At 41.8% G+C, this 24971-nt stretch overlaps 1 protein-coding gene across 2 annotated transcripts; it reads left to right on the top strand.

Moving 5' to 3' along the window:
• The first annotated feature begins 322 nt into the window (after positions 1 to 322).
• LOC109859183 (heparan sulfate 2-O-sulfotransferase pipe) lies at positions 323 to 22975 on the top strand. 2 transcript variants are annotated; one of them, XM_020437188.1, is made up of 8 exons: positions 323 to 968; positions 5277 to 5425; positions 18392 to 18465; positions 20232 to 20438; positions 20737 to 20816; positions 20914 to 21195; positions 21717 to 21871; positions 22013 to 22975. In XM_020437188.1, exons 1-8 carry the CDS (start codon positions 919 to 921, stop codon positions 22192 to 22194), a joined length of 1179 nt encoding a protein of 392 aa, XP_020292777.1. In that variant the 5' UTR covers positions 323 to 918; the 3' UTR covers positions 22195 to 22975. The 2 variants fall into 2 exon arrangements, with proteins under 2 accessions (XP_020292777.1, XP_020292776.1); XM_020437187.1 differs by having other exon boundaries at positions 325 to 968; positions 18389 to 18465.
• The last annotated feature ends 1996 nt before the right edge of the window (positions 22976 to 24971 follow it).

The following is a 24971-nucleotide window of genomic DNA, read 5'->3' as shown; positions in this document are numbered from 1 at the left end:
TATCACCGTCGAACAATGTGCAAAGTGCGCGAGTAAGAACGCGGAAAAACAAACCAATTGCTCGCATAAAACACTAAAGCTAAATTGTTCTGCTAGTCCGTCGCGTTTCGAAAATGGAACGTTCGGCGCGGATCGGGGTTAAGAGCCTTGGCGACGCGCGCTCGAATCCCCGAAAATAAAACGTCCCTTCTCGTCGCGGAAGTAGCGTCCGAGAGCAGAGAGACTTTCTCTCTCTCTCTCTCTTTCTTTCTGTCTCTGGTGGATCTCCAAATCCCCGTGTGGGGTGGCAAACGAATGTGGAGTAGAATTGTGGCGTTACGTGCCGCTGAGTAACGGAGCGGACACGGAATAGAGCGTATCGCGTGTCGTCTCCAGTTTCGCGCGGCGGAAGGCACCGAAACGCGGCAAGAAAAGCGGCAGTCGCGTATCGACCGGCAGACAGGTCGGTGCGCGGATCGGATTTGGTCTCTCTTCGAGCGAGCGGCGACTCATTCCTCGACACCTTCGCCAGAGAATCGATGACTGAAAAGAGCTTTCGCTCGCTGGAACATCCGGTATTCACCGAGAACCTTCGCACCGAAACAAATTGATTATAATGATCAAAATCGCGCGCTGAAGAAAATTCGATCGGGTTCGATCGCGATGCCGATCTAGCGAGAGATCGATGGGAACATCGCTCGCTCGAGAAAATTCAACGACAGACGCCTGATGAACGTTTCGTCAATCGATAGTGATTGAGGAGCTTCGTGACTCTATGAGTGACAGTTGTTGAAAACACAAACGAGTGCGGGCCCAGATAGATCGTCGTGCCGCTTTCCGATGGATCGCACGTGACCGGCGTAAAAGTATCTCGCGAGAGATCGTCTGGTGCCAAGAGAATTGGGAGAAAAAGTCTCGACATTAGAAAGGAGCGACAGAATGTTGAAGGAGAATATGTGGCGACAAAGGAGAGTACCCGTTCCCAAGAGGTAAGGAGATTGTCTCGTCGCGATTAACCGGGCGTTAAAGACGCCTAATTACGCGTGCGCCCGATTAACATCTGCTCCATTAAATATTTTATCCGTGAGCGCGTGAGAGAGAGAGCGCGCGAGAGACGTGTTTCGTCAAACATCATATAGTTAACTTTTATAATTATATGATTAAAAAACTTGACAATGACTCACACGTTTTAATACGAGAGATGTTTATAAATATTATTAATTAATTTGTTTTTTTTATTTCTTTTTTTTTAACGAGATATCTACTTTTTTAACTTCTTCTCTCGAGTTTTGCTTAAAACTACTACTGCGTGGTCAAACATGTCTATGATTAAAACTTTAATATAAAACTTACTTTAAGTTTTCATAAAAAAATCTTTATTAATTAATTTTTTACGAGAAGAGGTATCTACTTTTTTCTCAATCTCTTATCTTCTTTTTCCGAGTTTTGTTTGAAACGACAACTGCGTAGTAAACATGATATTGTCATTTATCTTGCCTTAATACGAGTCGATAATTGCAAATTCTTCCGCGCGAGTGAATGATGAACTATCGTGACGTTTGCAAAAATAACGCGAGCTTCATTTGTGTTTCTCGGCTTGTGAGCTCGTCGTCGTTTCTCGTCTCTTCGCGCGATAATGAATTTTGCGCGGCCCGAACCGAGAAAATCGCGCGATAATGAATCTCTTCGCGTTTATATATCGTCTATAAATAAACGTTTATATCGACGAGATCTGTTGCGTAAACGGGGCGAAGCAGAGAGGCGGCTTTTCGCGCTGACCGATTGTTTATTGCCATAAAACGGAGTAGTAAGAGTAACTCTTGAAACGAGCGTCCCGTAACAGAACCGCATCATTATCGGCCACTCTCTTCGCCACGCGGAATCCCGTCGCACTTCCGACTTCTCTCGGACTCGACACGATATCGAATACGTACACGTTGCGCGCGTTCTCGTCGAGCCACACGAGTACATCGCAATTAACAGCGACTACGATAATGCGTCGTTAAGTGGCCGTCTGGGAGTGAGTATTTTCCATTACGTAGAAACAGCTTCTCTCTTGTATTATCAAGTACGTCGTGTTGTGCTCAAGCATAAAATCTGATTTAATAAAGTACAGGATCGGCGCGCGCGCGCGCGCGCGGAGAGAGGATACTCGCGTAGAAAGCGGTCGAGTATTAAAAAAAATAAAAAAAAAAAAATACTTCGTTTATAACACGGGTCAAACATGCGTGCGTGCGTGCGCGCGCACGGCGTGCATGTAACTTCTTATCTTGTAGTTAATATTGAGAGAACACGAACGCATTTTTCAACCCCGTCAACAAATCCGCCGCGTCGAAAAAGTGTTGCGTGTACACACACACACACACACACATACGTACTTATTACGACAAATACGGCTAGAAAACTCGTCTAACTGGATTGAGATATGCGCTCCGCAAATTAACAATTTCAAAGCGCTGAATAAAACGATTTGTCGGAGGTTTATTAAACACACACGTAAGTGTTTTTCTCGTTAAGAAACGAGAGAGAGAGAGAGAGATAGAGAGAGAAAAAGAGACCTCAGAAAATTTCGAAATGTTGAAAACTTAATCTCGCGCACATTGTGTAACTTTTGTACGTATCCACGAAGAAAAAAATAAGAAGCTTTTCGAAAGAGAAAAAGAGAGAGAGAGAGAGAGAGACAAGATAGGTGTGTATATCTCGCGAGTAGGCTGCAATAATTTATCATATATGCACGCTCGTTAAAGTCAATTGTGGTCGTTGCATCGCAACGAGCCATTGTCGGCGGTGCATTGACCGCGATCAAAAGTTGCATCGCAATTTCAGCAAGAATCCCTCCCTCACGGATGGGGGAGAAGGAGAAGGACGACGTTGTTGTGTGTTGCCTCATGTAAACGTTACCACGATCCATTATGAGAGATTAAAAGAAATCGCAGTATCATCCTTCCTCCCGTAATCGCGAACATTTTGCATGGTACTTACGTATCGGTACGTACGATCGAACAACCATGAGAAAAAAAAAAAAAATACATCGCGTTCGAGGAATTTTATTATGAAAGTAACAGTACAATCGGGAGATTTTTTTTTTTTTTTTTTTTTTTTNTTATTATGAAAGTAACAGTACAATCGGGAGATTTTTTTTTTTTTTTTTTTTTTTGCATGTGTGCGCGGAATTGCGCACGGGGAGAACGTCTGCGCGCGAGACTATACGTGTCTCGTTTCCCCTTTCTCACGGATGTGAATGTCCGCGTGCGGAAATAAAAAGAAAAAAAATTACGCAAATATAATATAACGTAACAAAATTAACGCAATATAAAAAAAAAAAAAGATCGACGCAATCCGCAAACATTGTTTCGCTTGTAAATAAAATAAATTCCCAATTGCGTAAAAATTTCTCATCGCGTTTCCCTTTTTATCGGAACGTATCGCTGCGGAATTCTTCGCTGAGTCCGCGGTCTCTCGATCGGCCAGGCTGCGATTAAATGAATTAGGCCGCGAGTGTATTACATATCAGACGGTCTGACCCGCAGACCTCGTTAACGTGAACGGCGCCGTTCCTCTCGTGCGATCGGATAAGCAATTTCTATGTAGAATGTTCGCTCACATTTCGCCTATTTGAATATATACGACAATGCGGCCCGCATGCGGGGACAATTGGATTTCCAAAGCGATACGCATTCGCCGCATTATATGTGCACACACGCGATAGTGTTATATACGTACGTACATACGGTGCCCCTTTTGTGTACTGTGCCCCGTTACGGTATATACAAACGCGTTCCTAAGAGCTTACGGTTTCCTTCTCTTCGCGTGTCGTTGACACTGCGTCCGCCGCAGAACGATACCGTTCGTTTCTCGCTTTTCTCTCGCGCGGAGATCCGCTTGCGTTTTGCCGATAAGTCCGGAAGAGCTTGCGACGGAAACGCCGACGTGTACGATACGTTTCTTGTGCATCTCATACTGTGAGGAAACCTCGGCGGCGAACACATCTGTTGTTTCGCGAAGGATTGGAAGAGACGTCACGCGCGATCTTGACGAAACGGCGATTGTCTTTTCAATCGCCGAACGGTCGATCGAGATTTTTTTAATTTTTTTGTAAATTTATAAGAATAAAGACATAAAATTAAAATCCGCACAGTATTTGTGACAATTTTCGTATCGCCGCGGTGAATACTTCGAGTTGCGCGTTCTCAAGTTGAACGTTCATTTCCCGACAAACCGCCTGATTCCCACGTGATAATGACGAAGCCGAGCGAAACCGGCGTTCGGTGACAATGCAGTCATCTCTCGTGCTGCGGTTAATTCGTTGAATTGTGCGATCATGACGGGAAATGCAAGAATAGCTGAGTGCTATTTATAAAAACGTGCGGATCACGTTTTCGAAGAATCGGTGTGTATAAATCTAATCACGTAAAAAACTGCAATTACATTTATATACAAAATAATAATTTGTTAAATTATTTTTTTTTGCTACTTTTTTAGTTATTTATTTTTTTTTTTTTTTTACCGCACGTTGAGGAAGCAATTTGCCGATTAATTCGCACTCAATTGGAAACGTGTAATCTCGCGTCGTTATTTCTGAAAAAAAAAAAATCAAAAGATTATTAGCACGCACTTGCGTGTGCTCGCACGACGAGGTGAGGCAATCAAAGTTGTTGATATATTCAATTAGTTCTCGTCTAACTCTCAATATATCCGAAGTAAGAACGTTAATTTCGCATCGACGGTAATAAGAACGTGCTGTGCGCGCGCACAGCTGCAACCGCGACACAAATAGTTGCGGTACATCGAATCGTGAAATCGGTCGAAGGTGCATCATATAAGGCGATTACATGGAGCGTGTACACCATGGAGTTCTTTAACGCGGTCGTGCGAATTTACGCGAGTTGCATTACCTAATCCCGTCGGCGTGTAATATCAGTAGATTACAAACGCGCCGCTCGATGCGTCCGATTACAATAGAAAGCGCGAGACAATTTAACTCACACACTGAGTTTACTACAACGTGCTCTTTTTCAAATTTCTTCCAGTACTTTCTGTTACTTCCGCCGCGCGAGTTAATTGCAAACTGACAATTGATGCGAGAAGAAGTCCGAGTCGGCACTCCTCTCTTCTTTCTTCTTCTTCTTCTTCTTCTTCTTCTTTACTTTGCGGCACCGAGAAAACTTTTAGCGCAACAGAATCCTTCCAATTTACTGTGCAACGTGTGCAGTTTTATTTTAGCGTAATTGCTATTTTAGAATTAAACAATTGTGACGAAAAGTTCATTACTGATAAATAATTCTTTCATTTTTCAGGACGATCGAGCTGATCGCTCTGGTGGCGATCTCTTCCACGCTCTTTCTCTTTCTTCACACGAGGGACTTGCATTCGCGTTTGAAAAAGATGGAAGTGCGTCTTCAACCGGGGGAGGACGAAGCGCTTTCGGCGAATCAACTCTCTTTCGGTAATATTCGAATCTCGCGCAACGCACTAAACTGTAAGACAAACAACGTAATTTTGCATTCGCTAGTTAATGAGATTCGAGACCGAATAGACGGCAAGATCGATGATTGTCGTAATAGTAATCAAATTTTCGAAACAAATAGAAAGTAAAGAAAAGTAGAAAGTCAAGAAATATTGGGGGAGCTAATTTCTATCTCAATTACCAGTTGTTAAATGTTGACACTCGTCCGAGACCGGTATTCGGATCCTACATTTTTCCGGTCGTCCCGTAAGTTCATCTCGAGATGCTTCGAGACCAAAACGAAGAGTTTCGAGATAAATTCAAGATCGAGTCGCGAATACCGGTCTAAAGTGATCCGAACAGGAACTTAAAGTTTAAGAAAGCTGAAACGTAAACAGGTACATACACTTTTCTTCCTCGAAGGCGTGTTCCCGGTTGAGGAAGGTCAAGGTGTGAGAGAGCGAATAGGAATCGCGCGCGAATCATCTATTCATCATTGTTAATGAATCGGTAGAGATTTTTTGTGTTTCCCGCGTCTGCATTGGGCGCGCGAACAAGTTGAGATAAAATGTTTCTGAGATTTGCGCACGGAAAAAAACTAATATCGGAGATTGTGCGTAACTTAGTGTCACAAAGAAAGCGTCTTTTGCTCGCTGATGATTCTTATCTCTCTTTTCCGACTTGCTTGCGCCCGCGCATGTAAATGCGCGCGCATCAAGACGAAAAGAGAGAAAGATCTCTATCACGCGCTCCGAGTGGTGGTTACCATTTCACATTCATTTCGCGAGATTCGCAACGGTAATACGAGAGCTTCGTTTACTCGCCATCGCACGCGTAATTATTCGTGCGTGGTTACATCGTTCGCTTTACACGCGGTAATAATTCGCGCGCGTACACGTCTTTCCTATTCACCCGCGCGTCTTGTACATCCGGTGTAAATTTAATTACATTTAAAGCGACGCGATTGCGCTTCGAGACGCAAACACGGATCCCGTTTTTGTTATCGCGCGAGATCAAAAGTGCAACTTCGTGTTGTCGAAGAAAAAAAAACAATATTAAAATAATAATCGATGAAATAAAAGAAAGCAATATACAACGCGCGCGTTGCTCCCAGCGGCGCTTTTACTCTTCTGCAAAGTGTGTCTCTTCTTAAAAAGAACATATTACGAACGTGTTTAACTTACAATTATCAAAATAGACGCTTGCATTACTTTCTAATGGACATCTACCGTTTGTGACGTGATTGAAAGAGTAAACGCGTCAGTTTCTCATTCTTATGTTAAGCGAAAGTATGCGAGACCTACGCGGGTACTATTCGCGCGAGTCGAAAGCGGTGATATAAATCATTTCTACGAAGGGAAGAGACTCTTCGATAAAAAAAAAAAAAAAAAGATCGTCTCGATCGTTCGTGGGAAAAACATAATTGCGAAAACTCGACTCGACACGAATTAATCCAATTTGCCGAGGAAAGAGAGAAACACCTTTGAGATCCGCAAAAACATTCCGTGCGCAAATCTAATTAGAACGTAAACTATCTCTCACCTACATTTCAACAATATGCGCGAACACATTTTTTTTTTTTTTTTTTCATTTCTTATATAAAGAAAATTATCTCTCACTCGTCTTACTTTCATTTATAAATTTAAATATTTGTTGTATAAATGAAATTGTGTGAACATCGTAAGATAAGATAATTGACACCTACGCGAGTATCTTATCTCACGTAAATATAAACAACTCTAGAGAGAAAAAAGAAAAAAAAACTCGTCCTTTTTCCGTCTGTTTCTTTCACCGCGCGAAGACGCCGCGTCACAACAATCCGTTCTATTTTGTTTTACAAACCTGTGCGCGACAAACCCGTGCGGTCATCATATTAATCGTCTCGAGCAGTTCAATGCGCGTGAAATCCGCGCGCGCGCTCGAATACACACGAGACAGCTCCTCGTTCACACCGGGAGGAAGGAAGAAGCGGTACACACACACATACACACAGCGTCGAAGAAATAAAGGATGTGGTTCTCCTCCCGGAGGCGGAATCGACTCCGAGAGCGGAGTCGAGAGTGGATCCGCGCATCAAAGGGAGGTGAAAGGAAAAACTCTGGCGAGCGTGAGCTGAAATAAATCACAGACGTGCGCGTTAAAAGGAGAAATGGATTAATCGTTCGCGAGGAAATAAATAGCGATGTGAATGGAAATGAAAGTTCAATCGCTCACATCGTAAACACTCACCCGGGAGAGAGGGAGAATGACGACTCTTTTTCCAATCGATCGAGAAATTCTCGCTCGGTCGGAATAAAAAAATAAAAAAAAAAAAAAAAAGGACGAAAGAACGATGAGACGAATAGGATCACGTCTTTTCGCGCGCGCGCGACTGTGTTCGCCTCGAATAAATCGCAACCACATTTGATTCGTAAGAAACGGCGTTTTGTATTAACAGCGTCATAACGGAAAGTTTTTACGCGCATATTCTCCCGACAACGGGAGACAACATGCAAAACGTAACAGAACAGCTGATTTAGAAAAGAGTTGTCGGTCTCTCATAAGTTTGAAGTAAACTATTGAAATTTGATTTTTAAGACACTCGAGAGAGAGAGAGAGAGCGTTTTGAAACTTAAAAAAAAAAAAAACAGAACAAAACGAAGATACAAAGAAATTATGTGTTTTTTTTTTCTGAAGAAAAACGAAAGGATCATTACGGTAATTGTAACGAGCAGACTCACAGTCGGCGGTCAAGGAAAAACAGAAGGAAGAGAGAAGAAGCTTCTCTCCGTAGGACTTGCGAGAAATCTTCTCTCACGAAGTGGATTAACGAGATGCCTTCCGCTTCTTCGCGGGGATGCAACGTTCGCACCTACGTACGTGCGCTTCGACTCGATGTTATCGTTTTGCGCAACACTCGTAATACGTTTGTGAGGAATGCGCGCGCGATGTCCAGACTCCTCGCGCGCTCGAGAGATCGAGAGATCGGGATAATGATCTATCGAGAACGCGTACGTTCTCCTCTGAAAACGATCTCGGCGGTTCGTTTTTGGAGCACAACGACAGATGCGAAATTACCGTGATCGCGCGTAATCAATCAAATTAATTATCGAAGCGCGTAATCTCTGATGTATTCTTTTTGTAATTTGCGATTTTTAAAAAAAAACTCAACTTAAAATAATTTGCCCAACAAAACAATTTTAACGTAAAAAAAAAAAAAACATTTCTCACGTATCCAAGTTGCGACTTTTAATACGCGTGTTGTTATTGATTCATCGCGCAAAACTGTTCCCGCGATGATTTCCCTTATTTGTGCAGTCTCGTCGCGTTCGAAAAACAATTTTTGTGCGCAGATCTCGTTTGCTTTGTCTTACTCACGCTTGATTTTAATATAATCGACCGAACGCGATTCAGCGCGCCTAATAAACTTGCGCGAGAAGTTCACATCGAACGTGCGAATTATTTTGAAACGCGGTCGGCAGAGCTTACATTCGACCTCTATTGAAAGCGGTCTCAGGTTTAACTTGAGACGCTACTTAAACTAAAATAACAATGCGGGTGAAAGTAAAGTATCTTATATATATATATATATATATATATATATATATATATATATATATACATGAAATATGAAGCGCCGCCGTACACCTGTTGAAAATAGAATATTCGCGCAGCCTCTTCAGGTCTGCGGATTATCTCGAAAGTAACGGTTTACATATATATTGTATATAATCGCTACAGGTACGCTTCACACACCACCAGTCTCGCGCGGATCAAAAAAATCGTTCGCTCGAAAAGACGAGTAATTGCACGACGCTTTCATGTTCATTTCTCGACCTGACAGTCGCTTAGACACGTCAATCTATTGTGTGCGGTACAAAATTCTAATTACACGCGACACTAATCCCGTGAGGAAATTAATGTCCTTTTACGAAACACACATTATATACTATATATCGCAGAATCAACGAGCCGAGCATATCTTTAATTTCGCGATGTTGTTGATGTTATCGCGAAGAATGAGAGGAAGTCTCTTTCCTCTCCTCTCTTCCTCCCGGGACAAGGTTACAGAAAATTAAACGCGAACGACGCTCGCCTTTGTTCGTCGCGCGTACTTTCTTTCTTTTGACTCTCGTTCTCCATTGTCCCGGTCACGATTGGTCGATCGGTTTAAAACTAGGAAGCGATTCCCTTGCATTGTCGCGTGACATACAACAACAGATATGACAGTATAATAAAGACGAGTGTGCGCGCACGTAATGATAATAATGACAGATCAGTAATAATGAAAACGATCTCTTTTTATGCATCCTCAGCGTATCGAAATCGTTATCCCTGAAGGAAGGAGCACGATGCGAGCACGATGTCCGTCTAACCCAGATCGAGGAATTTCCTCGTTGAAACGCATCAGCAAGCTGGATCAGGTTGCACGTGCATATAATATCGCGTCCGGAGAAGATCGGTACACCGTGACGTGCTAAATATTATCCAAGTCTCTCTTTCAGAGATAGAGAGAAAGAAAGAGGGAAAAGAGGAAAAGAAAGAGTGAGAGAGAGAGAAAGAGAGATGTATCGCGTGCGTGCTCTTCTCCGTGCCAGATCTCGTTGAAACGACGATAACTATCTTCGATGGATACACACGCGGGAATATCAAATAGTTAAGATAAATTGTTTCGCTCTGTGTACACGTAACACGTACTTGAAAGATTACTCGCAATTTAACCCCGCGCGCTGTCGTATACGCAGCGAGTAGCAAACCTATATAATGGATGGTGTTACATGATAATGAGTCTGTATAGGTAAAGAAAAAAGGAAAGCGCGCGCGTTATTATATTATTACGCCATTTTCCTCACGTGAAAAGCGGCATCGAACGATCGTAACAAACAATCGCGTCCGTGTGATTAGCGTCAACACATTTATGGAAATTGCATACAACATGTATATATATAGAAATTGTCTACCGACTTCGATTTCACTTAATGGAATATTGTTGATCTTATTAAGCGCGTCGTGCGCTTCTTGCTGCCGCGGTAAAGCGTTATTTGCGCGAAAGGAAAAAAAAAAAAAAAGAAACGGAATTGGAGATTCGCCGTTTAATTGGACGAGAACGACGGTATTTTGCGGGATTAAAGCTCTAGCGACAAGAGAGAGAGAAGCTTCGGTCATTAAAAGAGACAATCAATAACCGCCGAAAGACGAAGTTTAACTTTCTAAAGACGTGTCTTATCGCAAATTACAATCTACAGGAAATACATTAAAAAAAAAAAAAAAAAAAAAAAACGCGCGAAATATCCGAGATTGAATTATTTTACGATTGTGTGCACTTGGGAAACGTTCATCGGCCGGCGATATCGTTTCGAATTCATTGCCCGATTCTATATAAGTGAAAGTCGACCTCTCGTTTTCGTTATTATACCGACCACCGTGTGGTGTTCGTTCCGTGAATAAAGAAAAAAAGAGATGAGCTCACACTTGACTGTTATGAATCGCACATCTACGCGCGTAATTAGCATCTGACATATTAACGCGAAGTTAAATTCACAGTGCGTTGCGATAAATACAGATTGTGTGATTTATAATTGTTTTGACTTAACACAATAAATTAATAATATTATCTAAGTTATTAATATTTCTATACGAAGATATATTTTTATCTAAATTTTATATCTAAACTGAGATTCTTTTTATTTTTTTCACTCGTTACAATGCAAAACTTAATCGAATTCGAGCGTTGGCTCCCCCGGGTGGATACACAAAGCGTGGCGTTTTGTCGCGATCACAACTTTTACGAACACAAATCGCTCGGATTCTCCGAAAGGACTTCACGGTTTTTCGCCGTGATCCTGGCCGTAATAAAAGCGGTTCGACGGAATCGTTTATCCCAGGACTTTGGATCTCGGCGCGCTCTGTTTGTATACGTGTATATCCTTCACGGTTAAGGTCGATTACCACGGAATCTTGTAAACGCTTCTCTTCGACCGCGAACGAAGGGGCGGGTATGTCACGATCGCTCGGTACCTAGTTACCGTGGACGCTCTGGAAACCGAAGTTTCTTCACTTCGCCACGGATAATTCCATGTTAAATTCAAAGAGAGGAAGTTCTCTCTTTGTTCACTTCTCTCTTTTTTTTTTTTTTTTTTTTTGAAACTGAAATCAGCGCGCGCGCAGTTCTTGCGCCCGACTTATTATTGTGTGATCATTTCTCTTGGAAAGTTAAAATTGAACGCCCGCAAATTTCTTCGAAGAATTACACGACGAGAAAGACTGGCTGCAGTTTCTTCTCAAAACGTGTCTGGGAACGCTCGACGAAAGCGAGAGTGCGAAAATTAAGATTAATAGTTTTTTACATATATCAAAACTAAAAAATCGCACGCTAGGCAACTTGTATTTTTAATCACGTGTTGTTTTTTCTGTTTCCTCCGTCACGTGAATTTTAGTCACGTTTTTAAAGACACGTGACTGTAATCACGTGTTGTTTCTCCCTGTCACGTGACTTTGCTTTATTCACGTTTTTAAACACATTAAGTTTTTTTACATCAATCGAAAATGAAAGATCACACGCGAAGCAACTTGTTAAAAAAATTTTTTTTATATTATATTTATTTGTGGTTTTTGATAAAAAGATTGTTCCTTCCTATGCAGCTCACGTGTTTTCTTTTGTCGCCGCGATCAGGAAGGAACTTTTCGAGAGAAGTCCCGATTGTGACCTACATTCGCTATTCTCATGTTATTTTGTGCGCTTCTCGGGAAAGTAGTCGAGTGACTCCCCTTTCGAATTTCTCGCGTGAGACACTCCTCGAACATGCAACACACCTTTCTTCCTCGTGTCCAGAAGTCAAACAGCTTCTTCCAATTGTTGACCGTGCAAACAACGAATTTACCGGACGACGTGTTACGTCGAAAGTGTGCACTTTGGTGGCGACAACTGCGTGCCATTAGCATTAGCTCGGTTGTACGTTTTGATAATGCACAAAGTACGTCTATTAAGTGGAAGTAGTAATTGAGACTTTCACTGACCAGTTTCCGTCGTTTTTCAGTCATAATTTGCTTCGAAGTTATTATTTATACGCCACTTCATTCGCTCACCCGATGAACTTGAGATTCGCATCAGAAATTCTCTAAGCGAAAAGAGTTAATTATTCATCTGGTCGTACAAATGCGCGCACAGAGACGAGAAGAAGAATTTATATTTTCATGATCTCAATTTCCTGAATTATATTGGCAGTGAGGAAATTGCGCGCGCGGTCGATCACTGTCACGCTCAATCAACATTTGCTCGTTATTTTTTGCGTATATTCCCACGGTGTATTTCCGACATCAATTGGCAACGGAGTTATACTTTTACGTTTTTGTTTCTCTGTTGTTTCTCAAATTATTCTTCGCAAAAAAAAAACACGTCTGTGTATGTGCGCGCGTGCGCGCGCATTGATTCGAGCAACTCGAAAGAAAGGCGGAAATCTGACCGCGCACGTCTCAGCCCTACTTTTGACAAAGATGAAAGTTACCAAGCCGGCCGGTCTTCTTCGGAGGCGTCACGAACAATTAGACCGCAAGATCGCCCAAGAGCGAGCGCGTTGCAAGCGCGTCGGGATGTTCGGGATCTTTCGCAGCTTTCTCGAGTTTCTGACTTCAACTGGTCCCGAAAATGGGAATAAAAAGTTGTCAGTCCGGTTTGACGGATCATACGCGTTCCCCGCGCCCATTCACACACATCGTCGTGACATCCTTTCTTTTTCTTCTTCTCTCGCTGATGCACTCACGACATCTCGGCCACGACAAAAAGAGAGCGTCGCGCACGAGTTTCTCTGATTTGACTAGATCGAATATCAGTTCCGGAAAATAATATGTTTCATAACCGAGTGGTCTTTTATTAGAAAAAAAAAACAAAACAAAACTTGACTACATACGTGTGCAATAAAGTTTTTGTTGAAATTTATTCGGTCTCGAAGTAACTTCCTCGATGAGGAAAATTCCACAGTGGTGTGTTTGAAATTACTTTTGAATGAAGTCAGCGTAACGAAGATTCTTCGCGCGTAAACTTTTAACGTAATTAATTTTTCTCAATTTGAAATGTACACACGTAAATTAAATACGTAATCGAATTATATTTTTTAATATAATAATCGTGTGTGTGTGTGTGCGTGTGTGCAAGTATATCAAGAAAATAAAAGCACTACTCTCATAAACATTTACACGTGGCAATTTAAAAAACAATTATAGTTTCAAAATGTAAAAACCAACTTCTATACGTTGCACAGATGCGAAATAAGACATTATCGTGCGCTCAATGAGCGCGGTGTTAAATTACGAGGAAATTAGGTTGTTCCAGTGCGTAGGTACGAAATTAGAATGTGGAAAGAATATAATGTTACCGTGCGCGCGCGCGAAAGGTAAGGAGAGTCTGAACTTGAACCGATATCACTTTTCCGCGTGCGCGAGCGCGATGTTTCACATATAACGTACTGTTAACAAACCTAAAACATAATTAACGCGATCTGAGCGTGTTCGATGCTTGACGCTTTCTATACCGTGTTCCGCATTTAGCTTTCTCGCCCGCAAATATTCTATAAGTGAAAAACATTGTTAACAATCGCGTCTCACGATGTACTGTTTTAAAGGAAGAAGCCGAGTTTCGAGTTGTAAACACGAAATGATCTCATCTTCGTGTATATCCTGTTCCATGAGATCGTCTCGGATTTTACCGCCGCGCTTTTACGGTAATAAAATCAACTTTGTGTTCGAATGTACACGGTCGGCAATATTAACGAAACGAGCTTGGGAAATTGTCATATTTTTCGAGTTAGTTATACATTTGTGTACTGAGAAAAAATATCACGACGTTAATGATTTATTTGGTTCGCAGTCAATTGTTATTTGAAGTACTAGCGCAACACAGGCGCGCGCTACGCGCACGCTATTGTTATTTTTATTTAACGTGTTGTCAGTGAACACAACCTGTCACCGCGATGACAGATAGTATATACGTCTTATAAACCATATAATACACATATGAGAAATGTCAGAAATAACGCATGAAAATCAAACTCAAAAAATAGTGAAAGAGAGAAGTGGAAAAACAACACGTGACAAGAAAAAGGGTAAAAGAAAGAATATTATATATATTATATGTAATATTCTATATCTCTCTCTATATATAATACACACACACATATATATATATATATATATATATATACTGTAATCACGTGACCGAAGTCAGTAACACCGCCGCGGTCGCGCGGCCGAGGTCAGTGACTCCACCGCAGTCGCGCGACCGAGGTCAGTGACCCTCCCCTCCCCCACCAAGGCCGCGCGGCGGAGGTCAGTGCCCCGTCAAGGCCGCGCGGCCGAGGTCAGTGACCCTCCCCCCCACCAAGCTCGCGCGGCCGAGGTCAGTGACTCCGCCAAGATCGCGCGGCGGAGGTCAGTGACATTACTAGTATGTATATAATACATATAATACAATATAAAATATAATATTATAAATATATAATAAATTATATGTATAATATGTATTATTTAATGTATATATAATATAAATTACAGTCACGTTATTTTCACGTGTTGTTTTTCTACTCTTTCCTGTCACGTGACTTTAGTTACGTTTTTAATTTTCTCTACATATACGACGACCTGTCTCAAAAAATCGCTTTTCATTATTTACTCTCTCGATCTTACCGATTCGATTCGACTCGATCAACCAACTAACCAATCGGCAATGCGGAAAAGAAGCAACAATCAAGATTGATAGAATGGATTCTGATTATTTGCACACGCTTTTTCTGGTAGGATTTGTCTTTTAATTCAATCTTGTAAGAGTTAAAACAACGGAATGTCCCGGGGAAAAGAGTTCTTTACGTACATAAATTTTGCGCGCGATTGTCTCAATCTTTCATATGTAAGTACAAATTATTTATCAGATATCGAGTTTGTTCACACATGCGGAAATTTTTTCCCGGAGTTTCTCTCAGATTAATAACGAACACGTTTGATCAAAACATTTTAAATTTTGACCACGTCGCAATTGATTGACTCGAACAAGACTTTCTTGATTCGCCAATATTTTCTTTCCAGTACGTGATATATCGGGCGCTACGACAGACTATTAAAGTTCCGCACATGTGATGGAACGGTATAGGAGAGCGAGGCGCGCGAATAAGAGAACTCCTCTCGCGTTCTTGTTCACCAACGGGCAAAGATCAACGATCGGGAGATGCAACGGAGTGCTTTTTTGCCGCGTGACCGCCGTAGCTACGTCTTAAGCCGTGAATGACGTGAATAAAGGCCTCCTACGCCTACGCCGGCCGTGACCGCCGGCGAGCGTGCGGTTCCGGTTGTGCGCGGCGTCTTGTCCGTCCATTAAACCCGCATCTGTATCGGTCACGAATACTCACCGCCGATCACAACACGCAGTTGCTATCTTGCGCATGGTCAAAGGTGCGTGCAACGGTCAATGATAATTATCGGTCGTAATTATACGCCGCCCAACAGTTTTCAATTTGCGCGATATGCGTTACGATCGATGGAGCGTGTCCACCCGCTTAATGGGAGAAAATCCCGCGCGCCGATCGAACCCCGCGGGGAAAAAATCGCGAATGGAACGCTTCATCAAACCGACACGTTTCTTTCTTTTCTCTCTCTCTCTCTCTCTCTCTCTCTCTCTCTCTTTCTTGCATACTTTTGCCGATATCTTTTCCGCAAATTTTGTTATAAAATGTTTTGGAAGTGTATTTTTTTATATAATTAATTACATTTTTTATACATCATCATTTTAGTTTACCAGATGAGGTTTAAAATTTATAACAAAAACTCTGGGATTTAATCGTATTTGCGTATTGTTTATTACACGCTGGAGAACAATTGGTATCTCGTATTTGTGGCGAGAGTTAGTTATTAAATTGTTACACATATGTTGCGCGCGGTAAATTCAAGTTGTTTTTTTTTAATTCAATATCGACGTCTCTCTTTTGTGTTTATTATCTTCGCAAAGCGAAGGAGAAATGTAAAAGCAAGATACGCGAGACGTAGAGAAGAGAGCGCAGGATAATCTGGTAATATCTCAACGTTGCCATCAGCGTTACAACAGCGCGATTTGCGATTATGATAACAAAGCCAACGGATTAATACCAAAGTTACTAATGATTGTTTGCGCCCACACGAGGCGGGTTTCCACATATGGAAGTTGGCTTGTTTGTAAGTACAAGCAGAGGAAACAACATACAATGCCAATGGAACCCGTTATTGCACGGTTCGCTATATCGCCGAACCAATCTTGTGCATAACTCATCGGCTTTTGTGCGCCCGAGTCTCATTGCGCGAAGCAGCTGCGCCGCGCGTCAATCGGAAGTCTGCGCCCGGGAGAATTGTTCCGTTTAAACTGTTGCAATATAAAGCCAAGCTGCTCTCGCAGCAGGCTGACAAAGCTGCGAAAACGATTGAAAGAAGAGAGAGAGAGAGAGAGACGGGGAGAGATCGCGTTGCGCTCGAATAATCGGACTTCGCGTCCGTTGCTCTTCTTCTTCTGTTGCGTGTGAGGTCACACAAGAAGTTCCACGCCTGCGGCGCATTGTCAGTCCGATCGCGAACCGACCGCATCTACTCGCGCGGACAGACTTCTTGCGCGTTTATCTCTCGTGCGATCTCCGCGTCGTCGTATTCTCCTCGCAAAACAACGCGCGAGTGACCGAAATTAACAAAAACGGCTGCGCGCGATTCTTTGCTCCGCGCTCTGTAATTCACAAAATCGAATCGAGCGAATCAATCGCGTTTAATGTCGTTAAAAGATCATTTGAAACTCTCTCACACAAACGCTGTATACCGTTCTTTCGGCGCTCGAACGATAGCACACATTGCCGATCGATTTCCGAAGGAAAACATCGCGGTGCGGATAACGTCTAATCATTTCGCGCGAATGAATTCTCAATCACGCGGAAGAGAATCGGGATTATAGTCGATCGGAGACAGAGTATTATACCGAAGTATTTCTGGTGGCTTCGTGTATGCGACGAGATCTCATTTCTGCAGCTGGCTGCGTAGCTGCAGAAACGTGAAGAAGGAGAGAGAGAGAAAGAGAGAGAGAAAGAAAGATGTGCATTGCCTGTAGCGCGCGAGCTGTACTGTATTTTTTCCACTTCTCCCGCGTTCGTTCTGCGCGCGAGAGATGCTCTCTCGAGCATCATCTCGACGAGGAGCGGCAACTTTCTAGAGATGACCAGCGGTCGCCTACGGGGACCTCGATTCCGGTCTTTCTCTCTCTCTCTCTCTTCGCACACGGATCGTTGATCTTGGCCGAGTTCCACAGCGACCTCTTAATCACGGCGCGATCGTTAACCGATCCGTGACGAGGTCTCGTTATTCTCATATTGCTTGCACAAGCGAAATGATCGATTCGATGTGTGTGCGTGTGTCCTATAATAAAACCGGCTCTCTGCGCGAGAGAATTCTACTAAATCTTATCATATTTATATACGCGCGCGAGAGAGAGCGAAAAATTTGCGAATTTCACCGCATTCGAACATGCGTTTGGCAATCGGCTTTTCGTGCCGATTCGTTAGAAATTCCCGTCGTTACGCACAACAATTTTCTCGGCCGTGACGGCACCGTCGTCGGTGAGAATCCCGACGTTTCTGCTGACTCGCGCGACTAAGGTCGTTTATCAAATGTTAAACGAAGTTCGCGTTCGTCTCTTCTCTTCCGGCGCGGTTGATTTTTCCGAATGACATGACACAAATCCGTCTCGCGATTTTCTCCGCGAGAAAGAAAGGAGAGAAGAAAAATCGGTGCTGACCCGAAGTCGCGGCCGAACGCGGCCTCGAGACAAACGCGGAAGGTGTGTTCCGACGAATTTCACTCTGTTGTATCATATTAGATGTTGTATAAATATTTCTCTCTCGATCGAGAGTAATTAATTCTTGCTTTGATCAACTTAATCGTCTGTTGTGTCAACATCGTTATTATTGAAAAACGTAATCTGTATGTTTTCAGAAGGTGTTCAAGTCGATTCTAATCCAAGCGGAATCGTCCATTACTCAAACAACGTACAACGTACCATTACGGGAAAGGTAATTAACGGTCTCGTTTATTTCATACGGCGAAAAATCGCTTAATAACATAGTCTTTAATTTCTAACAATTACGCGTTCGCAACGTAAGCTTGCGAGTCTTCGAAGAGAAATATCAATGTGTGTGTATGTGCGCGTGCGTGCGTGTTTTGGTTTAATAATTATTACTCGGAGTAAATTACGAGAAGGAAAATATACGAAGAGGATACGGTATATTTTCTTCTCATTTTGACGTTTCGTTTGTGTTTGCGCGTATATACATATAATCAAACCGAGATGAGATCGAAACTAATACGAGATACGCATTACACCACACGCGCGGCGTATATATCACTCGAATCGACGACGATGACCTTCTTCTTCGACGAGATTCAGTCGCACGCGCGCACACACGCGCGCGCACACACAATGCCGCGTGAACCGGTTAAATCCGTTCGGGAAATCTGACCTGCTTGAAACTATTCGTCGGTTTGTGGGCTGTGCGCGTCGCAAAAATTAAGTCGAGTCGAGAGGCGACGGTAAAGAAACAATAGAGTAGAAAAAAAGAGAAAGAAAAAGAGAGACGAGAGCCGCTCATTGTGCGCGAAGAAACGCATTCGCGCGAAAGAAGGTTAATCCTCGCAAATTGCACATTTCGCTCGCTTGATTTTATTCGAGAGCGCGAGTCCTCGCGAAAGAAAACTTGCGCGCGCGGCAATGTACCGAACAAAATACAGCCGGACGTTAACGAGCGCATACACGTGATATTGCGCGTTAAAAACGCGCGCGCGCGCGCGCCTATCTCCGCGCTATAAGGCGGAAAATTATAACGTATTTCTATCTACGTGCGCGTGTGTGCGCGTTCCAGTTTTGCTCATACATATGTAACGCTAAAAATTTTTGCGAATTGTCGCGCGCGATACGAACACGCCGAACGGATAAATTAAACATGCGGCACCACGGCGCGTTCCGGGGAAANAAAAAAAAAAAAAAAAAAAAAACGCTCAAGACACGCCGATTGATGCGTCGAGTGGCAAAAATACACACACGGAAGACGACGTGTACTACGCGCGCAATGCGAAGAAACGGGTTACTTATTACTCGCGCTGCTGGGTATCGCGGCAATTGGCGCGACGACGACGCGACGGGCTCTACCACTCTAGCCTGCTCTCTTCTCGGCTCTCTTGCTATATAGTAGTTGCACTTGCACTTACATTAAGCCTCATACCCTCGTTCACCTTATGCCGAGGAATGACTTGCTAATAACACGAATCGTTATCTAACGAGAGGGAATCGGACGTTCCGCGTTCGAACAATATGTTCTCCTCTTATATGCGCGCGGGAAACGAAGAAGCCGGCCGATAATAACAGGTCACGGCGAGTCCGAAAATGAGCGGTTAAAGTACGCCCGTAAATTGCACTCCCCGTATCCGCGGCACATTCCCGTGCGTCATTCTGATTCGCGGATGTTGTTTTGTTTCCTTCGGCGAACGCGCTCGATTATTTTGACATTTCAGCTCGCAGAGGACGTAAGAAAAAAATTACGTAAATAATGAAAGGCCGCACTCCGCGGAACCGTAAAATTGATGAAATACTCTGTTTCGACAATAACAGTACAAATAGATATACCGACGATATAGTTTTGAAATATATTTATTTTAATAAATAAAATTAATCTATCTAAAATATAATTTATTTTTTCAATCGTTAAAAATTATCTTAAGATAATAATAATTCTCTACATATGTGTATAATAATTATTATTTTACTTATTAAACGTGTTTTTAGCACGAGGAACAGGAGGAACTCGACATCGACGCCCTCAACAACACAAAGAGAGCCGACCGGGAGGTTCTCTTTTTCAATCGCGTACCGAAAGTCGGCTCGCAGACCTTCATGGAGCTGCTAAGGAGGTTGTCGATAAGAAACGCGTTTTCGTTCAACAGAGATCGTGTGCAGCGAGTCGAGACGATACGTCTCGCGCCGATCGAACAGGTAACGAAGCAAACTCCCGAGCAAGGAAGCCCGCACACAATTATCATCAATCACACACGCGATAGCAGCTCGCGTAATAATTACTTGTTTAATTTACAATCCTGCTACCGAGCCAGCCTTACGAAGCGATGGAAAAATGCGACAACGTCGTTGACAGGATCAAATAATTCACGCGCTCATTCACGGTTATATCTTCTGGTTTTCTTAGAGCGGATTTAAAATTACGGGTGAAAAAGAATTTAACAGCGCGTATTGTGAACGACCGAGGAATATCGACTTTGCGCTTTTTTTTTTCCAGCTCCAGCTCGCGAGGATGGTCAGCAGTTACTCGGAGCCGTCTGTCTACGTCAAGCACGTCTGCTTCACTAACTTCACAGAGTGAGTGCCACGCAAAATTAGCCTTCGCAATTTGAATGATTGCCTGCCTACCGCCATCTTCTACTTACTTTCTTGTGTGTGTCTCGGGTCGCCGTAGATTCCATCTGCCGGAGCCAATTTACCTCAACATAGTCCGTGACCCTGTGGAAAGAGTCATATCATGGTATTATTACGTAAGAGCGCCGTGGTACTACGTGGAGAGGAAGCAGATCTTCCCGGATCTGCCGCTGCCCGATCCCAATTGGCTCAAGAAAGATTTCGAGTCGTGCGTTCTCAAGGGAGATCGGGAGTGCAGATATCTCCAGGGCGAGATCCACGAGGGCATCGGCGATCACCGCAGGCAGACGCTCTTCTTTTGCGGACACAGCGAAAAGTGCACGTGAGACAATTTGATCAATTATTTTTGTTGCAAACAAAATAAAATAATGGTTTGGCGATGAGAAATTACGCGAACAAAGAGAGATATATATATAATATATATATATATAAAAACAATACCGTTTATCGCCAAGTAATTGCGATCGCACGCACAGAAAAAGAATTGTAGAGTAAGGTAATTGTTTTGTGAGAAGAAACACTAAAATTTTTTGTATTCTCTCACCGATAATAAAACGCTGCCATTTCGAAAACACCGGGTTTTTTCAAAATATATTAAATTAAACATCAAATAATAAAAATAATAAAAATACATTAAATAATTTGAAATATATCACAAATAGTAAAAATAAAAAGCATGTAATTTGTAAGAAACTAACAACACACGCGAATGTATTTTATAATTGTATAAATTAATCTTTCATTGTTTTTTTTTAGTTCTACAAAAATATATACGTACTTAATGCGTTAAATTCGATATTATGTAATGTTTTACGCGTTTGTTTCATACGTACAAAAAAAAAGTCCTTTTAATACCGTGGGCGCATTGGAGCGAGCGAAATTGGCGGTCGAGAAGCATTACGCAGTAGTCGGCGTCTTGGAGGACATGAACACGACTCTCACGGTGCTGGAAAACTACATACCACGATTTTTCCAAGGGGCAACCGACGTTTACTACGGTAATCCGAGTTTTTACATATGTCATCATTCGGTCGCGCGATAAAGATCGATAAAACTAACTCGACAGACGTTATGAGAAATTAATCAATATCACGAAAACCGGTAACTCGATCGTAATATCGTACGTTTTGTTCTTTCAGATCAGGTGAATTCGTTCGTGAGAATAAACCGGAATTTCTTCAAGCCACCGGTCAGCGAGGAAGTGAAAAACATAGTGCGCAATAATTTCACTCGCGAGGTCGAATTCTACGAATTCTGCAAGCAACGACTGTACAGACAGTACAGAGCGCTCAAATTGAAGTCCAACACCGCGACTCCGTAGTATGTGATCGACGCAGAATCATTTGGAAAAAAAAAGAACACGTCGTTTAAAAATAAAAACAAAAGAAGATAAGCGCAACATCGAATTGTCGACTACGATATGTCATTCTGTAAGAGATAGGAAGAGGGAAGGACGTGTTCACAATCGCGCTTAGAAGAATCGTGATCTTACGATAAGAGAGCGGGAAAGACTTGTCGTATCAATATCAAAACGCGACTATAACATACTTACAAAAAGGAGGAGAAACTTGTAGAGACGACGAGATATATAAAAAAGACACAACTAATTGCTCATAGATAGTGTTTTGTTCGTTCCGCTACAAGAAAAATTCGTCTGTTTTTTTTTTTTTTCTGTGACACTTACAGTGACAAAGTTCAGAGACGCTTTCGACGAGCGCGAAATAAATTTTGGTGACATCGTTTTTTTTTTTATTTTTGTTTTTCAACACCTGTCTGTACGATCGTGCAAAGTGAGCGTGTATATTTTGTTCTCACGTGAATGTTTTACGGTAATCGGTAGTGTGTATCGCGATAATTTCTCTCGCCGAGATCGCGTGCGATGATGGGAACGACGTAAAGACTGATGATAAAAACGATTATCTTTTATCGCCGAGTACTTAAGACCACACACACACACACACACACACACACACACGAATACACAAACACAGAGAAAGAAATGTACAGGGTATAACCGTAGATATTGTAAGAGAAGAAACACAAGTTTGTATTTTCACCGATTTACCGACATTTGAAATAAAAACGCTGCCATTTCAAAAGCACGCCTTCACCGGAGTTTTCATTTTTGTCTCGTCTCGCTTGTGCGATCATCCGATTATTGATATTTAAGTATGTACATCAAAGCCGCCGTATCTCGCTCGTTGTATGTCGATTTGTCGTGCGCGGTGTTTATCGCAACAAAAAAAAAAAAAAATCTAATCTCGCGATTTTCTCTCGGCACGCGGATGCTTAACGACGCGATCTTCGTGAGCCTATTGTAAATCTGTCTACGCGTCATTGCGCGTCGAACGTACTTACATACGTGCGTGCCAGCGCACACGTTTTATTCGACGACACGGTTCACTAACGGAAGTTCGCGCGGATATACTATATAGCGGCTACTTTTATTTCGAGAATCTCTAAAACGAGATCCGTAAACACATACCGACCGTGTGACATTTGCAATCGCATCACGCGCATTTCGTTGAAACGCATGTGTAAGAGGTCAAACACAAATTTTCACGATTGCACAAAACGAGAGAACTTACAAATCAACATTGTTTGTTTTATTTATTCTCTTAATAATTATAATATATATATATATGTATATATAGAACAGACACAGACGAGTGTGTGTTTTACAGATATTTTATATATATATATATGTGTATGTAAATAGATGTATAATATACTATACTCCTTCTCTCCTTCACGATCAGCCTTTGTTCGTACATATATTTAACTCATAATTGTGGACGTGATTACGCACGCAGGTTACTTCTTCCATTTATTGCACATATCGCGACGTATGTATGTAGTATGTATATCTACTCGTCACCTTAATCGTAAATTTACTCGATGAAAAATTTAAATTAAAACGATCAAATTTGTCTAAAATTTAAAGAACGACTACGACGCTTTAGTTTAATTGAACATATAAGTATTATATGTTCTTATTGAACATATAAGTATATATATATATATAATTTCTATAAAATCATATACGCAAAAAATATATTTCACGATCTCTAAAACGTTTTCCTTGCACGTTGCAGGTTACTCGCGACAACACATCGGAAACAAATGAGACACAATACACATATAGTACGTAACATTCTTCTTACGTGTTTGTAGTATGTATATGCTACATTATATATACCGACATACAAAACTGTCTCGGTTTTTTTTTAGTCATTCTCCATATTTGAATCTATCTGTTTACGGAGGATCAACGTTGTTTTCTTTTATGAAAATATATGAAAGAAAATATATATAATTCGATATTGTAACATACAAACAATTGTATATTGCAATTATGATATTTAAAAATATATATTCGGCAGCTCTTGAGAGACTTTATCTTCTCCCTCTTCCTGTGTCACTGTGTACACGCACCTGTGTATAGAAAAATACGCTACAATCCAGACTACAATACTAATAGACGTTACCACTCAGACGTTACTTACAGAAAGCCGTGACGCAATTTACATAATTGATTTTATTAGGCTTTCAGGCACATTTTTCACCGATCAATAACACACACATAACTCTTTCACCCGAACAACATACAGTATATGAATATTTTTATTGTTTTGTGTTGCAGTCTCTTCTAACGCAAGTCGATTGCTCTTAATTGTTGTTACAATTGTAGAAAGTATTCGGAGTATATTCTCGTGTAATCTCTTGAGAACAGCAAAGATCTCGTTGATGATAAAAGTGTTAGGAAAATATTTTTTTTTTCTGTTTGTTTATATTGCGACTCTTCTTTTCTGCTAATTTACGTTCACTAAAAGTGCTATATGTCGCGCGCACATATTTCGGATGGCAAACATATTTAGATTTCTTAGGTAACTTACTTGTCACTAACATCGTTCGTGTACAACGATTTTGTTTCAACATACAATAAAATATCTTGACATTGTTTGTTTCTTCCTCAACAAATCCCACAGATGTTTGCAGTTTTTACACATTCTTTGATATTATTTTTCAGACTGACAAATTGTTGATAACGTCACGAGGACAAACTGATTTAATAATTTGTATTACATATAGTATGTA

Source organism: Pseudomyrmex gracilis, unplaced genomic scaffold (assembly GCF_002006095.1).
Source record: "Pseudomyrmex gracilis isolate BER0280 unplaced genomic scaffold, ASM200609v1 scaffold_246, whole genome shotgun sequence".
Classification (NCBI taxonomy): Eukaryota; Metazoa; Arthropoda; class Insecta; order Hymenoptera; family Formicidae; genus Pseudomyrmex; species Pseudomyrmex gracilis.
The sequence above is the reverse complement of the archived record's forward strand: the minus strand, read 5'-3'. Positions and strand labels throughout refer to the sequence as shown.